This window comes from Rutilus rutilus (assembly GCF_951802725.1).
Source record: "Rutilus rutilus genome assembly, chromosome: 19".
Lineage (NCBI taxonomy): Eukaryota > Metazoa > Chordata > Actinopteri > Cypriniformes > Leuciscidae > Rutilus > Rutilus rutilus.
Genome location: NC_140232.1, coordinates 5679588 through 5699136, shown reverse-complemented (window position 1 = coordinate 5699136; position 19549 = coordinate 5679588). Strand labels below are relative to the sequence as shown.

The 19549-nt window shown below is 38.4% G+C and overlaps 1 protein-coding gene across 1 annotated transcript in view; it reads right to left on the bottom strand.

Annotated features, from left to right (window-relative positions):
- Positions 1-19549, bottom strand: part of pebp4 (phosphatidylethanolamine binding protein 4) — a 142341-nt gene that overhangs the window by 14836 nt on the left and 107956 nt on the right. Inside the window, exons 5-6 of the mRNA XM_084388398.1 lie at positions 10746-10791; positions 9002-9118 (exon numbers count right to left, since the gene is read on the bottom strand). Coding sequence (XP_084244524.1) covers positions 9002-9118; positions 10746-10791 — 163 coding nt within the window. The remainder of the gene's footprint in view (positions 1-9001; positions 9119-10745; positions 10792-19549) is intronic.

The window sequence follows — 19549 nt, the reverse complement described above, 5'->3', positions numbered from 1 at the left end:
ATCAAAAATACAGTAAAAGCAGTATTAGTGTGAAATATTATTACAATTTAAAATAACTCTTTTCTATTTTTTTCTTTTCTCTTTTTTTCTTTTTTCAGGATTCTTTGATTAGAAAGTTCAAAAGAACATCATTTATTTGAAATAGATTTTTAATATTATAAATGTCTTTACTGTTATGTTTGAGCAATTGAATGCATCCTTGAATAAAATAATATTGACCTCAAAACCCCAAACGGTAGTGTACAGTACATATTAGGCGTTCTGCAGTAACGGGATGTAACACATTACCTTTTAATAGTAACATTCTCGCCCACGCTGCATGATTTTGTGTTAACTTATGAGTAAGACACAAAGTTACTTTGACACAGATGGTGAAGTATGAATGTCTTTTCACTTTTCCCCTTCCACAGCTATGTTATCACTCTCCCAGTCCTCCTTTCTCAACAAATATGAGTCAGTGTGAGTAGGCCATGATCTCTGAACTAACAGTGTCGAGCAGAGAAGTGCTGACTCTGAGATGATGGACTGATTTCATTCTTTTGAAGTACTCGCACTTCAAACACCAGCACTGTTGCCGCTCTTGACTTTCACTCCACTCTCATTGTCTTATGCGATGACGGCTCAGCTGTAGCTGTGGTTGGCAGTATAACCTCACTGATGGAGTGCAAAGATACAGAGTTCATAAAGTATAAACACATTTAGGGTCCTATCTTGCACCCAGCGCAATTGACTTTGTACACCGACGCATGTATCATTCCTATTTTGCACCCGACGCACAGCAGACGTCGGTAAATTAGGGAATGAACTTGCGCTCCCGGGGGCGGTTCAGCGAAAAGAGGAGGCGTGTTCTGGCGCAAACGTTCCCTGGTGCTATTTTGCAGTTTCAGAAAACAATTCCGCTACAGACCAGGACAAACCTAGTCTAAAGTCAGTGGCGCATTATTCAGATGCTATTTTAAGGGCGCATGCACAACGCGCATACACTTTGCTTCTCTCATCTACACAGACGCAGTAGTTCTCATTTTTGCAAACCATACATAATTACAAGGAAAAATATTACCACACGAGGGAAATCATTGTGGTGTCCATGAAGATAGGCATAAATCTAGCTTACACATTTACCCAAATTATTATATGCCTGTTTAACCAAAGCTTATGGGTGTGTTTCTCCCATCCCCATACAATGTCATTCTCTGTCTTTTACGGCCTGGATGAGAACGTCGGTCTCCTCGGCTGTGAACCGCACCTGGCAAATCCGCCGTTATAATATCAATCCGCCATGGAACAAGCATGCCTGCTCTTAAAGGGAATGTGAGATGACGCTCTGATTGGTTTATTTCACGTTACGCCCAAACCACACTTATGAGTAATGTAGCTACTTCAGACCAACCCATTTTACATTTGCGTCGGTATAATAGCAACAGCGCCCGAGATCCACCCACAAAGTTACTTGCGTTTCCCGCTTGAAAAGTTTTAAAACAGCTCATTTATTCGTTTTTCCACAAAAAAAATAAAAGTAAATAAAAAGAATTCAGCTTGTTTTTAAATTTTAAGCACCTTTCTGCTGATTGGTCAACCAAAGATCAACACGTAATCTTCGACAGTTTCGTGCAACAGAATAATAGTCCTCCGCTGCTGGACGGATTCTTAAAGTGTTTATTATAAATAATCTCTCTCATCAAACAACCGGACTAAAGGTCCTTGCGCACTGAATCCGAAATTCTCGTCCGAAATTTTCGCACGTTAAAAAATAAATACGACCTCACGTTGTGTCTGTAATACACACTGCCTCCAAACCTTTCGTCCGTCATAAAAAATTCGGATTGGGTTCAATTTTCTGTGTTTTTCGCATCCGTAGCAAGCATTTTGAGAGGTGTTTTGACAATTCAGAGCCACCGTACAAGCAAACGGCAAAATCCAGAACTGATTAGGATCAACTGGTTAATGGAAATTGGAGGTCTTCTTTTTAATATGTGGCTAACAAGCATCAAACTGAGCCACTGTAATCCTGAAGTAAACTTTGAATCGCTCGGAATAATCCCGCAGCTCCTTGATAAAGTGGAACTCTTTCTTTTTCCCTTTTTAAGAAGAGAGAGAGGACAACAAAATCATCCTCACTGCTTGAAGACTCCGTTTTGTATTGTTGTGTGATTTTTTTTTCCGCAACGGATTGATTAATACGCATCGGACTCAGTGTGCAAGGTTTCTGTGGGTGACACATTTTTTAGGATCGCGAATACAAAAAGACGCATATGAAAATTTCGTACACAAGTGTGCAAGGACCTTGAGGAATGCTTTGACACAAATCGCACTGGGAAGGGCCTAAGGGTTTTCTTCTCTATAGGCATGGTTTCGCCAGAGAAATATTAGCAGATTTTTTTCGGAAATATTGATGTAGGTTATCTCACATCTGCACCCACATTACCCATCAGCCTACTTCTTTGGCACACAACTGATTTTATTTAGCTGTAACTATCACAATCTGTGTGTCAAAGCTGTGTGACCCACTTGACAACACGGAGCAGATGATTTTATGTTGTAGCGAAGCGCAGACCAGTATCGATTAAAGTGTAAATATGCAGCAATCATAACTTTTATTTTAGCAGCACACTAAGTTGTGAACAAGGGATGAAGTTGAAATATGATAGATATGAAAATATATAAATGACATTATTTTCTATCATTGTCAGTTTACAATCACAGCACATCTATTGTTTTGGTTGTTTTTCTATTAGTTTTTTGTAGTTGTTTTGTTACATATGTACAGTATACAGTAAACGTATAATGCCATGAATAGCTGTGTGCCATTCTAAAACAGCATCACATGCTTTAACAAAAAGTTCACAAGTTCATGATCTTTCAATTCACAACTCATGTCACACAGGTAATGCATCTAAATGAAAGAAGGGCTCCCACACACTCAACGATGAGAGAGACAGTAAAAATATCCCTCTCTCTGAGACAACTCCACCAGCAGCGTGTGTGTGTGTGTGTGTGTGTGGGCAGCGTGAGTGTGGGTGGGAGGGTGTTTAGGGAGAGTACAAAGTAGTGGGTTGTACGCCCTGTGTTTGAGTCTGAAGGCCAGCGTGTGAACAGACGCCGCCGTGCCAGCTGGCAGCTCGAGGACGCCGGGCACTACGTGCCCATTTGCCACCTCCGCTTGGCTTGACCCGTGGCCTGTGAAACCCCTGGCACCGAAACGGCCATTGAGAAGAATACGGGACACAGAGGAGGCATGGGGATTCCCCACCAACACACTTCTCTCATGCCCACTGCCGCCCGCATGCCATCCAATGCCAATTGTGTAACAACCAGCTGTCACTGTCCTTTCCGTGACCCACATTTTTCTTTCTACCCACACACACACACGCACACACAAGCCCGGCCCTGAAGTCTGTACGGCACCTCTCCCTGTACGCTTGAAGATCAAAGCTGAGACTGAAATTGAGTTGAGCTCAGCATCAGGGGAAATGGAGTATCACCATTAGAGCGCTGTGTGTCGAGAGAAGAGTCGGGGAAGTGGAAAATGATCATTAGATGTCTCCACACCCACAGTCAAATGCTCCAAGCCCTCCAATTAGATCAATTAGTCAATCAATGTCAGCAGAACATGAAAGATGGGTACCGGTTACAGGCCACACGCATATGAAACGCACGTTTGTAGTTGAGACCGCCACATGGGCGCAGAAACACTCTGTATTAAAGAAATACTTTACCCTAAAATGAAAATTAAAGGGTTAGGGATTATAGTTTATAAAGTTTTAAATATGGATATTTTTCTTACAAAAACACATCACTTCGTTTCAGAAGGCCTTTATTAACCCCTGAATTACTTTTATGATGGATGGATGGATGGATATACTTTTTGGGCTTCAAAATCCAAGTTACCATTCACTCCCATTATAAAGCTGAGAAGAGCCAGGATATTTTTTAATGTAACTCTGATTGTGTGGCTGATAGAATAAAGTCATATACACCTAGGATGGCTTGAGGGTGAGTAAATTATGGGATCATTTTCATTTTTGGGTAAACTAACCCTTTAAGTCATCATTTACTCACCCTGGTGTTGTTCTAATGTAGTATGTCCTTATTCCTTTTATGGACCACAAAAGGAGAATGTTTTTAAAATGTTGGTTGTCCATATAACGGCTGTGAATAGCAACTAGCATCAAGCTTTTTAAAAAAGATGGCAAAGTATCACAGAATGATCCCATGCAACACGTCGTATATTCCAAGGATTTAGGAAAAACAAACTAAAATTGTACGTATTATTTAATGAAATTCTTGACCTTGGCCGTTGGTCTTCTGTGCACTACACAAAGTGAAGACTCTATTAGTGCGGCAGTTCACTTCGACTCACCCAGAAAAAGCACACAAGACTAATAAATACATGACATGAAATACAGTGCCTATCTGTGTACTTTCTCTACTAAGTCAAATAACCCCACTGAGTCAAAAATAGTCTTTATTTCAGTAAACGCAAAACACAGGAGAACGCTGGAGATACCCAACGCATGCCACACTTAATCCAAATGAGAACCGACAAAGAACAACTGAAACACAGGGCTATGAATAAAGGCATAGAACAAAGGAAACTAAACTAGACCCCTAATGCTTAGAAACAAACACGGGCAAAATTAGTACCCAAATAAAACCAAAACTAAACAGAGCAGGAAACAGGAACTAAAGGAAACAGAACAGAATGTCAAAATAAGAGTCCACATAACAGAACATAAACCTGACAATAAGCAACTCTACAGAAGATAATATATAGTGTCATTATTCAGCTCAATTCAGTTAAAAATTTGTTCACATCTGATAGTGTCAGTGCATTTAAATCAATAACATACCTGAATATTAATTTACTATTGGTCATACATATTATTAATAATAACTTCCGTTACGTTGGCACAAAACTACTGCACTATTTGTACTACAAACATGAACATACCTCAAATTGTGCGGTTTGTTTGTTGAGGTGTGCTATTTCTGTTCTAAGCAATCAGAATTAAGGCCCGTTCACACCGAGGATGATAGCTATAATATATATATTGTTCTAAATTTAACAGAGTAGCAGATTTCACACCACCACAACACCGTTGGAATCACTTTCAGAGTGATTCTTTTCCAGCTGATAAATGATAAAACATTGACAGCCAATCAGAATCCAAAACACAAAACATACAAAAAAGATCTCTTACTTAATTACTTTTTTTGACTTGAGACAGTAAAGAAATACCTTCCAAAACACGCTAGCAACCACACACAGGATTAGAACGACCCTCATTTTCTGCAAAGATCTGACATCATGTCCTTCTAGTCAATGAGACAAAGGGATCAATTATCTCTGGTAGATTGCAGATGAAAACAAAGACCGCTGAGCAGGAAAACTGAGGAGTATTATGGGTAGTATGCATTACGCATGGAGAGTGATTGTAAGATCTTCTAATTCCACTTTTTAGGGCTGATATAAAGAGACTGTTGCAACAATTTGATCAGAATACAATACACATACAGGAAATGACTCGAGGGGTCCGCTGATGACATCATTTTGGCCTGATCAGAGCCAATGAAAAATGCTAATGAGAAAATGATTAGGAAATCAAATTAGGCATCAAGATAACAATATATGTTTTGGCCAAATCAGACGGGATTAGAACATGGGCTGGACAAAAATCATTAATTATTTGGTTTCCTGTTTTAGTTTCAAATAGTGTGATGCTTCAATTGACATTTTATTAAAATAACATTTTAAAGAGGCCACTGCTTTTAATCCATGTAAATCAATGTCATATTAGCGTGAGTTCCAGTCTGCCTCATGTCCTGATCCCGTTAGAGATACTATGCTTAATAAAGGCAAACGGCCATCAAACTAAATGGCCTGGCAGTTAGCATGTAGCTGTGGTGCTCATGTGAGCAAAGCATGTTCAAATTCAACTCAACATTTCCAAAGCCCATTTCAATTTACAAATTACTTTCCTTCCAATAAAACAAGCAAAGACAAAGGAAGGGGAAAAAAAGCCTTCATGTGGGGAAAATGTCTTCATTGTTTTGTCTTTTAATTGTATGGGGTGATGGTTTCCTTCACAATCACCTTAACTTAATTAGCGAATTGTTTCCTCTAACAGAACCAATCACGGGGGAAAAACAAAAAACAAAACAAAAAAACTATAACCATTACACCATATCCTAACCATAAGTGACTCGATAAAGGAACAATCGATAAGTAAAATACTCATTTTATTTGATTACTATACTTAAGTATTATCTTAGTAAATTTTGTACTTTACTCAAAGGCAAATTTCAACTGAATATTTGTATTTTTACTTAATTGTATTTCTAAAGAAAAATATAGCACTTTTTACTGAAATCATGAATGAAACCTTCTGAATCCTACAGTAAAAATCCCTCCACATACTAACATTAAATATCTATGAATTTACTGTTTAAATACATGTTGTTCTGAAAAAAGAGTCTGCATGTATGTACATAAGTATATTGTATCACATGGTTAAGTACATAGTAATTAAGACCACCTAATATAAAGTGCGACCAAACATTTTAGTTAATTCACTTTGCATAGAAACAATAACTGCAACTACAACTGCAACTGCAACTACAACTTTTTTTACTTTCACTCAAGTATGTTTTTTTCTAGATACTTGGACTTAATTCAGTAAACATTAATTCAGTATACTTTTCAAGTTTTATATTTTATAAGCAACAGAATTTTTGTCAATAGTTTAGTTTAGTATCTGGGTATTCCCACCCATTGTCAAATCTCATTGGTTTAAAATTCGACTCCACATAATTATCCATTAAATATATATTTAATGCAAATATATATATATATATATATATATATATCTTATGATTGGATGATTGTCATGTCGTGCAGCAATTTCACTTTCAGTGTAGATGGACAAATGACACTTGAAACTTGGTGCAGTACATCTGGTTACGTGGCGTCAGTGATCCACAGGTAGACTTGACTTGTTTTGACTGAGATTATAGACCTTCTGTAGCTCCGCCCCTTTTTCAGCGTCACACTCGTTGTGTTCTGTCTTCCGGTTTGTATTTCCACAGCATGAAGGAAAGATCTTACGAATTTATGAATGATCCGCTCATTTTAAAATCTTCTATTGACATTTGTTATGTATCCGCTTCAAACAATACAATGCTCATGATAACGTTCGCTTACTCAACAATAAGTGAAACCCCTTCACCAGCTAATTACTCTTCGACAGCGATGCCACAGAGCTACCGCAAAAAAAGGAAGTTCAAAGACAAAATTTGGAAGACTTATTTCTCTGGCGCATATGGTCTATAGTCGCTTATACACATCAATAAATCGTTCTGCCGTATAGCGGTGGAAGGGCAGGTGTATGATGCTGGATACACACTGATACACGGTTCCCAAAGCAGACACACCAAATGCATCTCCATTTCCGCTATTAAATTGGCTCACTTAAGTCTGATAAGCTTTGGAAACTGTCTTGTCTTGGCTCTCAAAGATCAAACACTTCCTATAATTCATAAGGCCATCTGTACAGGAAGCCACATATGCAGCTGAAACCAACAGAACCTTTCAATAGGTACAGAGACCAATGGAAAAACATAATTAGTAATAAAGAGAACTAGTTCAAGTAGTGACTGGTACAAGTGCTGAATGTGACGAATGGTGTAATATGACAAATGTGACTTAATGCAATTTGCTGTTTTTGTACCAAGATGTTTGCTGCCATCAGGACAGTCGTGGTCATCATATGCCATATAATAATTGGATCATGTCGGTAATGGGAGCAGTTCACAGTCTCTGTGATTGTGTGAATTGCATTTTTTATTTTGAAAAGCAGTATAATAATAATAGCATGTCATGTGCAGAAATGTAACAAGTAGGAATATATTAGTGTGTGTATTTAGTCTTCAGTGTTATTGGCACTTTTCAATTCACCTCTTTTACGCGATCAATCATTCAGATATAAATGTTAAATTACAGAGCAATTACATAAAATATAATTTAGAGGGAAATGTCAATGTCTTGCTCTGTGGTATTTGTCATTTCATGTCGAGATGTTAATTACCAGTTATGCTGAATGGCAAGACCGATATTTTCAGGAAAATCTAAAATAGGTGGCCGCACAGTATGCAAGTGTTTGTGTGTAAGTTTTAGACGTGTATTTAAAGTTATGTGTACTGAAAGGATAGTTCACCCAAAAAATATGAACTTTTTTCAGTCCCACTTTATTTTACGTGTTTTTAACTATACTATGTAATAACTGCACTTATTGTGTACATACATTGTACTTATATTTAAACATACCTGCATGTAATTATAGCTGTAATTCATTTTCTGTATTGACATCTGGGGATATTCTGGGGATATTTAATTTGATTTTATCAATCAATAAATTCCACTAGAAACAAACCTTGTTGTATTATTTTAATTTAATACTGTGAAGCTGCTTTGATACAATCTGTATTGTGAAAAGCGCTATACAAATATACTTGACTTGACTTGACATCTGTAATTTTACACTGTTGACCCTTGTCTTACCCCTTAACCCACCCTTAAACCTATACCACCAAACCTGTCCTAACCTTACCCATATCCCACCTCAACAGCAGTGGTTTTTGCAAAGTGTTTTGCTACACATGAACACAATAAATAAACTGTACCTTTTTATTTCTATGTACACAGTAGTTAAAGACACCTAATATAAAGTTTTTCTTCAGTGGAGCACAAAAGCAGGAATGTATCACAATGTTCATGCTGCTAGTTTCCATGAAATTAAATCATAAGGTGACCTAGGGCTGTCAAGCTCCAAAGAAACACCATAAAAATCACCCATAAACGTCATGCATTATATAAAAGAAGGTTTGGATTGACTTGAGGGTGAGTAAATGATCCCATACTCCTCATTTCTGGGTGAACTATCACTTTAAAATCCATACACACAGTGTGTTGTGGCTAAACCCTTTACAGCGTCTGTGTGATTACCCAGTGAGCTCTTCTCCTGTGAGCTGAGGGACAAGGTCTGGTCTTCAGGCTGCTCAAACACGAGGAACTGGTAGCGGTGGAGCCCAGTGCCTTGAGGTGGAGTGGGGCGGGTGTATGCTAATGAGGAAAAACAAGCACAAATCTGTTTTAGAGCTCCAGCTAGAATCTGTTTTCAAATGGTTTATGTTACAGCTCAGAACAGAAAACTAGACTTTAACGTTTTCTGAAGAACATGAGAGCGGTGCTTGTCCATGCAAAACTCGACACTAGCATGCAAGAGTGGATACTAGGGTACATCCAGCCTGAGGCCTTGTTTACTCCTGGTATTAAGAAGTGTTTTGGTCGATCGGATCACAAGTAGACGAGGAAGACACATTCCTGTTTACGCCTGGTGTTTTAATCCGTCTCTTCTGTCCACTTTCATCCACTTCTGTCCTGATGTCTTCGAGGGGAGGGTCTATGGGAGGGTAAATGTATGCGTTTTCAGATCTTTCAATCTAATGGACAAAATAAGCTTACGCAATTTACACATGAACGCACCGGAGATGACGGAAAAACATACAGAGCAGCAGCTTTAGTTTCTGCTCAAGACCAGCCGAACGCTGTGAGTGTGTGTTAGAAATCAGGATTGGTGAGAGAACATCGTGCTTGGTAAGTTTTTTGTCTTCAAACTAAACTTGGGTCAGCAGACGTCAAAGTTTAAATCCCGTCTGTCTTCCCATGTTTACGCATTAGGTCAGTAGGCGGAGAGTAGGCGGTCTTTTGTGGCTGTTCGAACACATTCGACCACATGAGCGTTTACACTAGGAAAGCAATCCGGTCGAATGTGTTTTCGACTACCTCTGGAAGTGGTATTTTAGACCCGTTTACACCTGTATTTAGGCTCGTCCACTTGTGATCCGATCGACCAAAACGCATCTTAAACACTGGAAAAATAATGTAAAATGTGTTTAGTGATCAGAATTTCTTTCAGTCCAAAAGCTGTTTAAAAGTTTTTTTTTTTCGTTTTTTTTTTAAAGAAATCAATACTTTTGTTCAGCAACCAAGCACAATGTTCTCTCATCATTCCTGATTTCTAACACACACTCACAGTGTTCGGCGTGATTTTACGGCTGCAGAGCAGAAATGAAAGCTGATGTTCTCTGTGTGTTTTTCCATCGTCTCCAGTGCGTTATGTAAATGGCATGAGCTTATTTCGTCCATTAGATTGAAAGATCTGAAAACCCATACATTTACCCACCCATAGACCCTCCCCTCGAAGACATCAGGACAGAAGTGGATGAAAGTGGACAGAAGAGACGGATTAAAACACCAGGTGTAACGGGAATGTGTCTCCCTCGTCTACTTGTGATCCGATCGACCAAAACGCATCTTAATACCAGGTGTAAACAAGGCCTTAGAAAAAAAAATAGCTATTGTTTTAGTCAGTCTATCATTGTTAAATTATTATTTTGCTAAACCCGCCCCTCACTGGTTTGTAAAAAAAACAACTCTGTTTGGTCACTTTGCATGTCAGTCAGAGGATCTCTTCTTCTCTGAGTGGGCGGTTCTTGGCCAGAATAAGCTGCAATGTGGACTTGACATTTTGCCATTTATTCAAAGGTCTGGCTACTCAAGACTAAAAGGTCCCAAGTTTAATATTTAGTATTAGAGGCTAACTCCAAATGTGCAATTGTAATAGTGATGCATGCATATTCAAGTCAAAACAATTATTTTTTAAATTATTTTTGTAGAAGACACTCACCGGATAGTTCGATGCCTCTGACATCTCCCGTCTTGAACGCTTCCCCCTGCAGAAAGACACATGAGAGAAAGAGGGTGCTTAAAGCACAAAGACACTGTTGTATATGCGCCATTGTCTCGTGTTCTATGCTTCTGAATTAAAACAATGCGAGCCTGGGGACGTGTTGCGATTTCCTCCTTCATTCATCACCCGAGGGCCACAGAACCACAGCTTAACCGCAGCTCGGAGCCTCCAGGACCCTGACCTAACCAGGCTTAGATGTGTCGATGTCGGCCCCGCGCGGGATCTGCCATATTTAATATCCTGAGACAAAGCCAATTCCCAGGCAAATTAAGTGAGTGACTGGATTTCAGAATAGCAAATTCCCATATTATTAATTGTATATTAAGTTTTCGTTGCCTAGGAACAGCGATTCACGCTGAGCTTTCTATGAGTTGAGTTTTTTTTTTTCTCCCTCCCCAAAGGGCACTCCTATATTTGCTGTTTTAAACCCATACCCTTAAGCAGATTTAATGCTGCACAGTTTCACTGTAAATAGCCCACTGGAATATTTAGCTGATTCCTCTGCGCTGAAGCTGTGGATTACAGTAGTTTAGAGTGCTTTGCTTCATACAGTAGCCCTGTGAGATAAAGCACTTAAAAAAGATGAAGAAACATAGTGGGAAAAAACAAAAAAACATTTGTGCTCAAAACCTATTTATAATGGGAAGTCCCCGCTTATAAATGCCTTTCTTGGTTTGTCAGAGTGTCAGCACTCTGCCATTGTCAATCAAGCAGACCCTGCCATTGAAACACACTACTCTCCATCACCCCCTACAGGACCATAGAGGTACTGTCCTGATCACCTATTCAATATTATTTTCTGCATTTGTAAAAAAACAAACAAAAGAAAAACAAAATTGAAGTGCTTCAAGTCAAAAACGTGTACAAATGTATTCCTAAAGTTATACTTATTTATTCAAAACTCATTCAGATTTCATGTCACCGTGAAAAGCATTCCATTTTACTTCTGTAATTTGACATATTTACAAGTGAAAAATGAGAAGAAATGTAGGATGGACTAAGTTATATCTATGATCGACTCGAGGGGAGGGGTAAATTAAAACTAAAACAATTTGGTCTTTTCATAAGCAGAGCAAGTTAATATATTTTTAACACTTCTTTTCCCATTGGAATAAAATGCACTGATTAATCATGCAAACATGAAAACATAAAGATGACAGAGCTATGGTCTAACTACATCTGCACACAAATATGAGATGTATGTCACCTTACACATGTTGCACAGTGAACTTCTGGAAATGAGACACGGTGCGAAGACAGTCAAAGACAATTAGTTTCACGAAGCCGCTTTGCTTCATTTGCAACAATTACATTTAAAGTAAGAGACGGCTTTATTTAGACATTCCGAAGAGTTGCGTGTTCTAGAGCCCCGTCGTCATGGCAACAGGCCGTCAACAGTGCTGGGAGGGTGAAACGCTCTTTTTTGGTTTCCCACTTGGTCTGGTTGAGATATTCGCACTCGCCCCATTGCAGAAAATCAACGCTCCTTTGTGCTGATGTATTTTGGGGAGAGTGATATTCACACTTTGCAACAAGCAAAGAAATATTCAACATCAGTGAACTGATGGGCATATTGCGCACAGATGGCAGCATTACTAGCGCGTAGAGCCATTTTAGGATGCCGATCATCATTAAAAACCTGTTGCATTTTTAGAGCATTGCAACCTAAGAGAGATCCCTGGGGATGTTTGAGACTGAAATTGGAGATTTTGTGCAGCCAGAATGTGTCTGACCCCCTTTAGCCTCTCGGCAGTGGAGTGGATGGATCTCTGGGAAAGAGTCACACCTATTTTTCATGACATTTACACCTGAGGACCAGCGTTCCTTGTGAGAGGCGATGTAGGCGTAACTGCAAATGCTTACAATTTGAGTGAATGTATTGAGGTTTATTGTTAGAGGAATTCAGATCAGCTCTACTGTCAAATTTCATCAACTGTTGACAGCTTAGATGGGCCCTTTTGTTCAGCGCAGTATGACAAACATGGATGCTCCAAGGACTTGAGAGGGTGAATGTTCTGTCATTTAATCACCCACATGTCATTAAAAAACATGTATGAAACCTTTTCCTTAAGAGAAACAGAAAAGGAGAATATTTGATGAATATCCTGGTGGCTCTTTCCATTTATTAAAAGTCAAAGGGGGCTCGGGCAAATAAGCTAAAAAAAACAAAAAACAAAACATATATAGGGTAATTTGATTATTTTTTTTTTTTTACATTCTGTTTTAATGGTTAAATTAGATGAAATGAAATCATCAAGCTTGTTCACCGTAACGTTTTCTCTGAATTTTAACAAATTTGTAGCGCTATATGAAATCCTTTTTTTTTTTTTTTAGTATTATTTTTCCCATTTCATTATTTTTTTATTCGATTCTAATGGTTTAATACAATTTTGATCATCAAAATGCATGTCTAATCAATTAAATTCAAAACACTACGTTTATTATTTTTTAACAATAATACGGCCCTATGAAATATTGTCTGTTTTAATTTTATTGGATTTTTGATTTAATGTATTATTCAAAGTGTGGTGGTAATCAAACAAAGGCATTAAACTTAAACAATTTAATTCATCTTTTAAAATGTTATCAAATTAAAATGTAGCACTTTTAAGAACCATTCATTTTTGCAAAACAAATTGCTGCACAACAGATGTTTACTAAAACATAATAAAAAACATAAAAAAATGGCAGAGAAATTGTTTGTTATTCCATAAAAAATAAAGTTATAAATAAATAATATAAAATAAATACAAAGTATGTTGTATACTGTTCAATTGTAATCTGTCACAATTTCTTTTAAGTTACACACAACTCTTATTTTGACTGGTTGTTGTGTAGACCTTTGAGTTTCTGTGTGTATATGATATGATGATAGATTTTCTCAAATGAAAGAGTGAAATGCTGGTGAGGTAACTCTCAAAGTGGCTCTGGAGATGAAATTCAGGTGTTCATCTTCTCATACAGTGACTCAGCAGACGCTGGAAACACCACTGCCGTCACATGTGATTTAGTATGTAGTATGTATCAAATAGTATATAGTATGAATGCTTAAGTATGTAGTATGTTCAAATATTAAATAGTATGTAGTATGAATTTGTGAGTATGTAGTATGTATCAAATAATATGTATGCATAAGTATGTAATATGTATCAAATAGTATGTAGTATGTATCAAAAAAGGGGTCCAATTGACTCGTGCACTACATTTCTAGTGTTCAGAAATCACAAGGGCACAAAACTATTTGATACATACTCGAGTATGTAGTATGTATCAAATAGTATGTACTATGAATGCTTGAGTATGTATCAAATAGTATGTATGCTTGAGTATGTAGTATGTATCAAAAAAGGGGTGCACTATATTTCTAGTGTTCTGAAATCACAAGGGCACAATTTGAACCAATTTCTTTCTTTTTTCCTCACTTCAGACTTTGACAGCTCAATTCTCCATTCAGTTTCATTAGATGGAAACCAATGGCCAGGATATTCATCAAAAACTCTTCTTTTGTGTTCCAAAGTCATACAGGTTTGTAACATGCAGATGAGGGAAGTATGATTTTTTTTTTTTTTTTGATACATAGAGCAAGATTTGATTAATGGGATCACTTACACACTCATTTAATCAGAACAAGAGTGTGACTCCAATGGTAGTATGAGAACGTTTCAAATAAGATCCATTCATGCACAGAACAGTTGACACAGAGAACACAAGACAACACTCCAACACAAACATGAGGGTAATGCATTCTCAGAACAATAGTTATTCTGAATCAAAATAATAGCTTTGGGCAGCCATTCTCATCATGAATAAAGTCGATGACTTAACAAATCAGTAAACAGCAGATCTACTTCAGTCATTCCGCTCAGTAAGTGTTTTTTCAGAGTCACGTGTCCATCTTTGAGGGCTCTTAAAATTCTCCACAGTGGAGCAACACAAAAGAGCATCACCAGTTTGTGAACAAAAAGGGTTATACACACATATTCAACCAGCAGCAGGGCAATGGGGCAGCCGTCTTACTCCCGTATGGTTAGGCAGATCCTCTGTTCTGCTTTCATTGTGGGCAGCATGTGGTTCACAGGTTGTAAACCCGGTTGAGAAGAGGGTTTTTATTCAGACTGTGAGGGCAACAGTCAGTGGCATTAAAACATGTTCTGAAAGTCTGATATTGCCACAGTTGGCCTCTATTCGTTCCTGCCGGTGCAGTTCAGTGGCAAACGTGTTCTTTCAATATCACTGGCTTCAGTTATACTTCCAGTTAAACAAAGGAAATATTTACTCTTTCTCAAAATGAGTTGAGACAACATCTCGCAAAGCACTGAAATTATGTAAATAACCGGATTGATTCTGCATCTGATCCAGTGGCGGCGCCAGGGAGGAGCTAGGTGGTGCTGTAGCTCCCCCTATAATAGCCATAGCACCTGCCCAGCACCCCCAAGAAATGTCTGTAATTTTTTTATATTTATATTTTAATGTCATGATTAAATAGTCTTTTTCATGTTGTTAAAATAGGAATTAAATAATAATTTAAAAATCGCGAGCGGACGCGCTGGCGGGTGCGGGGACGGGTGCGGCCGGGCGCCGTGAGCGCTGAGCGAGCAGGAACGAGTAACGTAGTGAGTTGTCGTCGAAAAAGATGGATAAAGCAAAAAAACTGTCGGGGACTAAAAATAGAAAGAGAAAGAGGGAAAAGGAGATGGCATGTCAATTGATGCGACAGCAGCTACTGTAAGTAAGTGGATGGTGAAAGGCAACAGGTAGGATGTAAAGTGTGACGTCCAGGCATGTAGGTTACTGGCCATCGGGACTACCGGGAGATTCCCGGTGGGCCGACGTGTTTTTTGGGCCGATACATCTCATACTTTTTTTTTTTTTTGTCTTAACGGCCCACAAAACTCGTACAACGGCGGCCCATTCGTTTTGTTTTGCTTAATTGGCGGCGCATGGGTTTGTGCCGGTGTAATGCATTGGTTAAAAAAAAATCAGCATTAGTTTTTTTTTTTTCTGACACCATATGAAACACATAGATCAGCGGCCCATTGGTTCTTTTCTTGATTGACACTGGGCTGGCCCAATCACATCTTGTAAAGTATAGAAATATACTCTTTCACGTATAGAAATTAGTACAAAATTAATTATGAAAGTTTCCTTTATTTTTCAGTGCATTTGTTTTACAATATATGGCTATTACTATAATGGGATTAATTAACTATTATTATGTAGTAGTGTAATGTAGACTTGACACCAACTAAAAGAGGTTTGAATTTTTCTTTGTTTAATTTGCACACTGAATATGGGTTGGAGCTTTTAATTTTTAACTCTCAAAGTGCACCAGATTGATGATTGCCAAAATTGTTGCTGCATACCCCTCTGACACTGGGTAGTTATACACTGTAAAAACGAACTTTTTGGTATAGTAATATATATTAAATTAACCTTCATAATTTTTACTTTATAAAATTAAAATTCAATGAGAAGTAAAATTTTAAATATCTACACATTTAATTCATGTAATAAATTAACTGGTTGGAAAGAGTAAATATTATTATATATTTGCTTGTAATATTTAAACATTTTATATTCATTTCACATAAACATATTAATTTTAAGTAAATTTTAATCGAAAAGTATAGCGCGTTTGAATCCGCGACTATAGTCGCAGAACGAGTATAGTTAATGTGGGCATGTACGCATAATGAAACGCCCCAAAATTCAAAGCACCTTCTCTTAAGTGTTGAGCATCCCCATAGCACCTGCAACAGAAAATCTCTGGAGCCGCCACTGATCTGATCAGATCTCTGCCTCTTCTTTTCTTCACCCTCCATCTCACATCTCACATCTAAAGTAAAAATGCCTTCAATGCCTTTTAAAGATAATGGGAATAAAAACTACTGTTGGTTTTACTGCAATATGAGAGTGAAAGCAGCTATGTGCAGCTTATTGGCTAATTTTCAGGTTATGATTGGCTCATTGATACACAAATCCCTGATGCACAATACATTTATTATGTATTATTTAATGATCCTTATATAATTAATTAATTAATTAATAAATTACTTATTAAGGTTACACTTTTTTAAGGTAACTTTACAATATGGGTCCACTAATATGCATTAATTTGTGCTTAACTAATGCACAGATAATCATGTGTTAATGAATGACTCATAAAGACCTGCATCAGCAACTAATAAAGACTCTATATGATTAATAGATTAAGTAATATATGAATTGCTATTAATTATTACTAAAGGCAAAGCTTGAGTTAGCTAACACAACAGCCATTCAACATTTTTGGCACTGAGATCTAGCAGGTCTTCAAATTCAAATTCACAAGATGGTGCTCTAAAACTCAAGGCAACCAGCAGATCTCAAGGGGGTTTGGAGATTCATTACGCTCCAGCCTCAGCAAGCTGGAGCCTCGAAATGGACACTTTTCTTGGATCTGTAACAAACTTCCAATAAAAGTAAACTTGCCCAGAATATCTCTTCATCCTTTATCAGGGGATGGATGTCATACACTATAAAAGGTGCCTCAACTATCCTATTGCACACCAAGTTCCTCAAAACATTTTCTCATGACAGGTTACTGGAGGAACAGTTCACAATCTTTAGAGTTCTTCCAGGAACTTATGGGCTCCATTAAGAGTTGTTCTCCAGTGAGTTTGTGTGAGAATGACTTTTGAGGTTGTAGCTACAGTCAGGGAGGAGAATGATATTCTAATCAATGCTGATTAGTTGTGAAAAGTGCATATTAACTCTTTCCCCACCAGCATTTTTTTTTAAGTTGTCAACCAGCATCAGCATTTTTGATCATTTTCACAAAAATTCATGGCCCTAGGAATATTGAGGTGTATGAATATATGAATATCTGATTTATTTTACTATATCAAAAGAAAGAACAGAGCCTCTGCTTTTAAACAACAACAACAACATAATTTAATTCTAGCTTCTTTCATTCTTTTTAGCAACACTTGAATGTGGGTAAGTTTCATCAAAAAAAGAATCATTTTGAACAAAAAGCTGAGAAAATTGCGTTGTTGTCAAAGACTACATCCAGATCGGATTCAGAACGATGATCAAAATATAGATGGAGTAGATTGAGTTCATCAACACCCCCAAAGCTTCACAGTCCTATACTTCTTAATGGGTCGATATTTCATTCGGTCACGTTAGGCAGTTTTTATGCTGTTTAATGTTTGAAGATCACGTTATGTGTGTAAGCAATGCTTCTATTGCTTATTTCTGCTTCTTTTTCACCTGTGTTTAGATTCTGTACTCTTTAGAAAATGTGTAATAGTGCCCCTTACCTTAAAAAAGTAAAAACATGGATTGATGGAGATTCTGTCAATGGCGGGAGAGTGTTAACACAACAACAACAAAAAAAGAAATCCTCAGTCTTGAAATATACTAAGTGTTTCAGTCTTATGTGGCTTGAGTTTCAGTCACTCAAAATATGCTGGTGTTCTCAGTCTCAGCCTGTTTCAGTTCAAAAATAACAACTGTTGAAACTAGCTAGCTAACCATTTCTGCACATATTTTACTATCCATGTCTTGACAAATATAGCTTAATGAATGCTAGACTAATTGACTAATTACTTAATACAGGTGTTAGGATCCAGCAGACAGACAGCTGCACAGGATATAGCAGCTGTTTAGGTGTACATTTGGCTTTGAATAAAAGTGTCTGCTAATTGTATAAATGCTTTCCCTGATTTGTCTCCTTTAAGGAACACAACCGAACTGAACTAAAACAATAAATTAGAAACCATAGAAACAAACAGCGAGAGAACTGAGGAGAACTGAACTAATTAACAGCCTAGAAGATTAACAAAGAAACTCAAACATGACCAGAACAGAGAAAAAGATTTTAAAAAACGAACTCAAAACATGACAGTACATCCCCGCGCCATAATAAATCCACAGGAGTGGGAGGGTGGGCACCCTGGAGAACAGGAGAACAGGGAGCGGCTTAGGAGAACAGGAGGCCTCCAGGGCAGCACCGGCAGCTCAGGGAGCCAGGGAGGTGCAGACAGTTCAGAGAGCCGCCAGGTCTCTATATTAATGGCCACTGGACTCTGGTCAGGTGCTGTAGCCATCACTAGACTCTGGTCAGGTGCTGTAGCCATCACTAGACTCTGGTCAGGTGCTGTAGCTATCACTGGACTCTGGTCTGGGGCTGTAGCCATCACTGGACTCTGGTCAGGTGCTGTAGCTATCACTGGACTATGGTCAGGTGCTGTAGCCATCACTAGACTCTGGTCAGGTGCTGTAGCCATCACTAGACTCTGGTCAGGGGCTGTAGCTATCACTGGACTCTGGTCTGGGGCTGTAGCCATCACTGGACTCTGGTCAGGGGCTGTAACCATCATTGGACTCTGGTCAGGGACTGGGTTACACTGGACTCTGGTCAGGGATTGGAGCCATCACTGGACTCTGGTCAGGGGCTGGAGCCCTCAGTGGACTCTGGTCAGGGGTTTGAGTTCTCACTATACTCTGGTCAGGGGCTGGAGTCGACACTGGAGCGGACACAGGGGTTGGAGCCGATACTGGACTGTGCTCAGTGGCTGAAGGGGATGTGTGTTCGGTCCAAACACACATAAAAGCAGCAATATAACTGGCAAGGACCACCTCTTCAATCCCACTAGGGCAGGCAGGATGGGCAGGCTCTGGAATTTCACTCACTGGAACAGACTGGGGAATTTCACTCACTGGAACAGACTCAGGAATTTCTCTCACTGGAACAG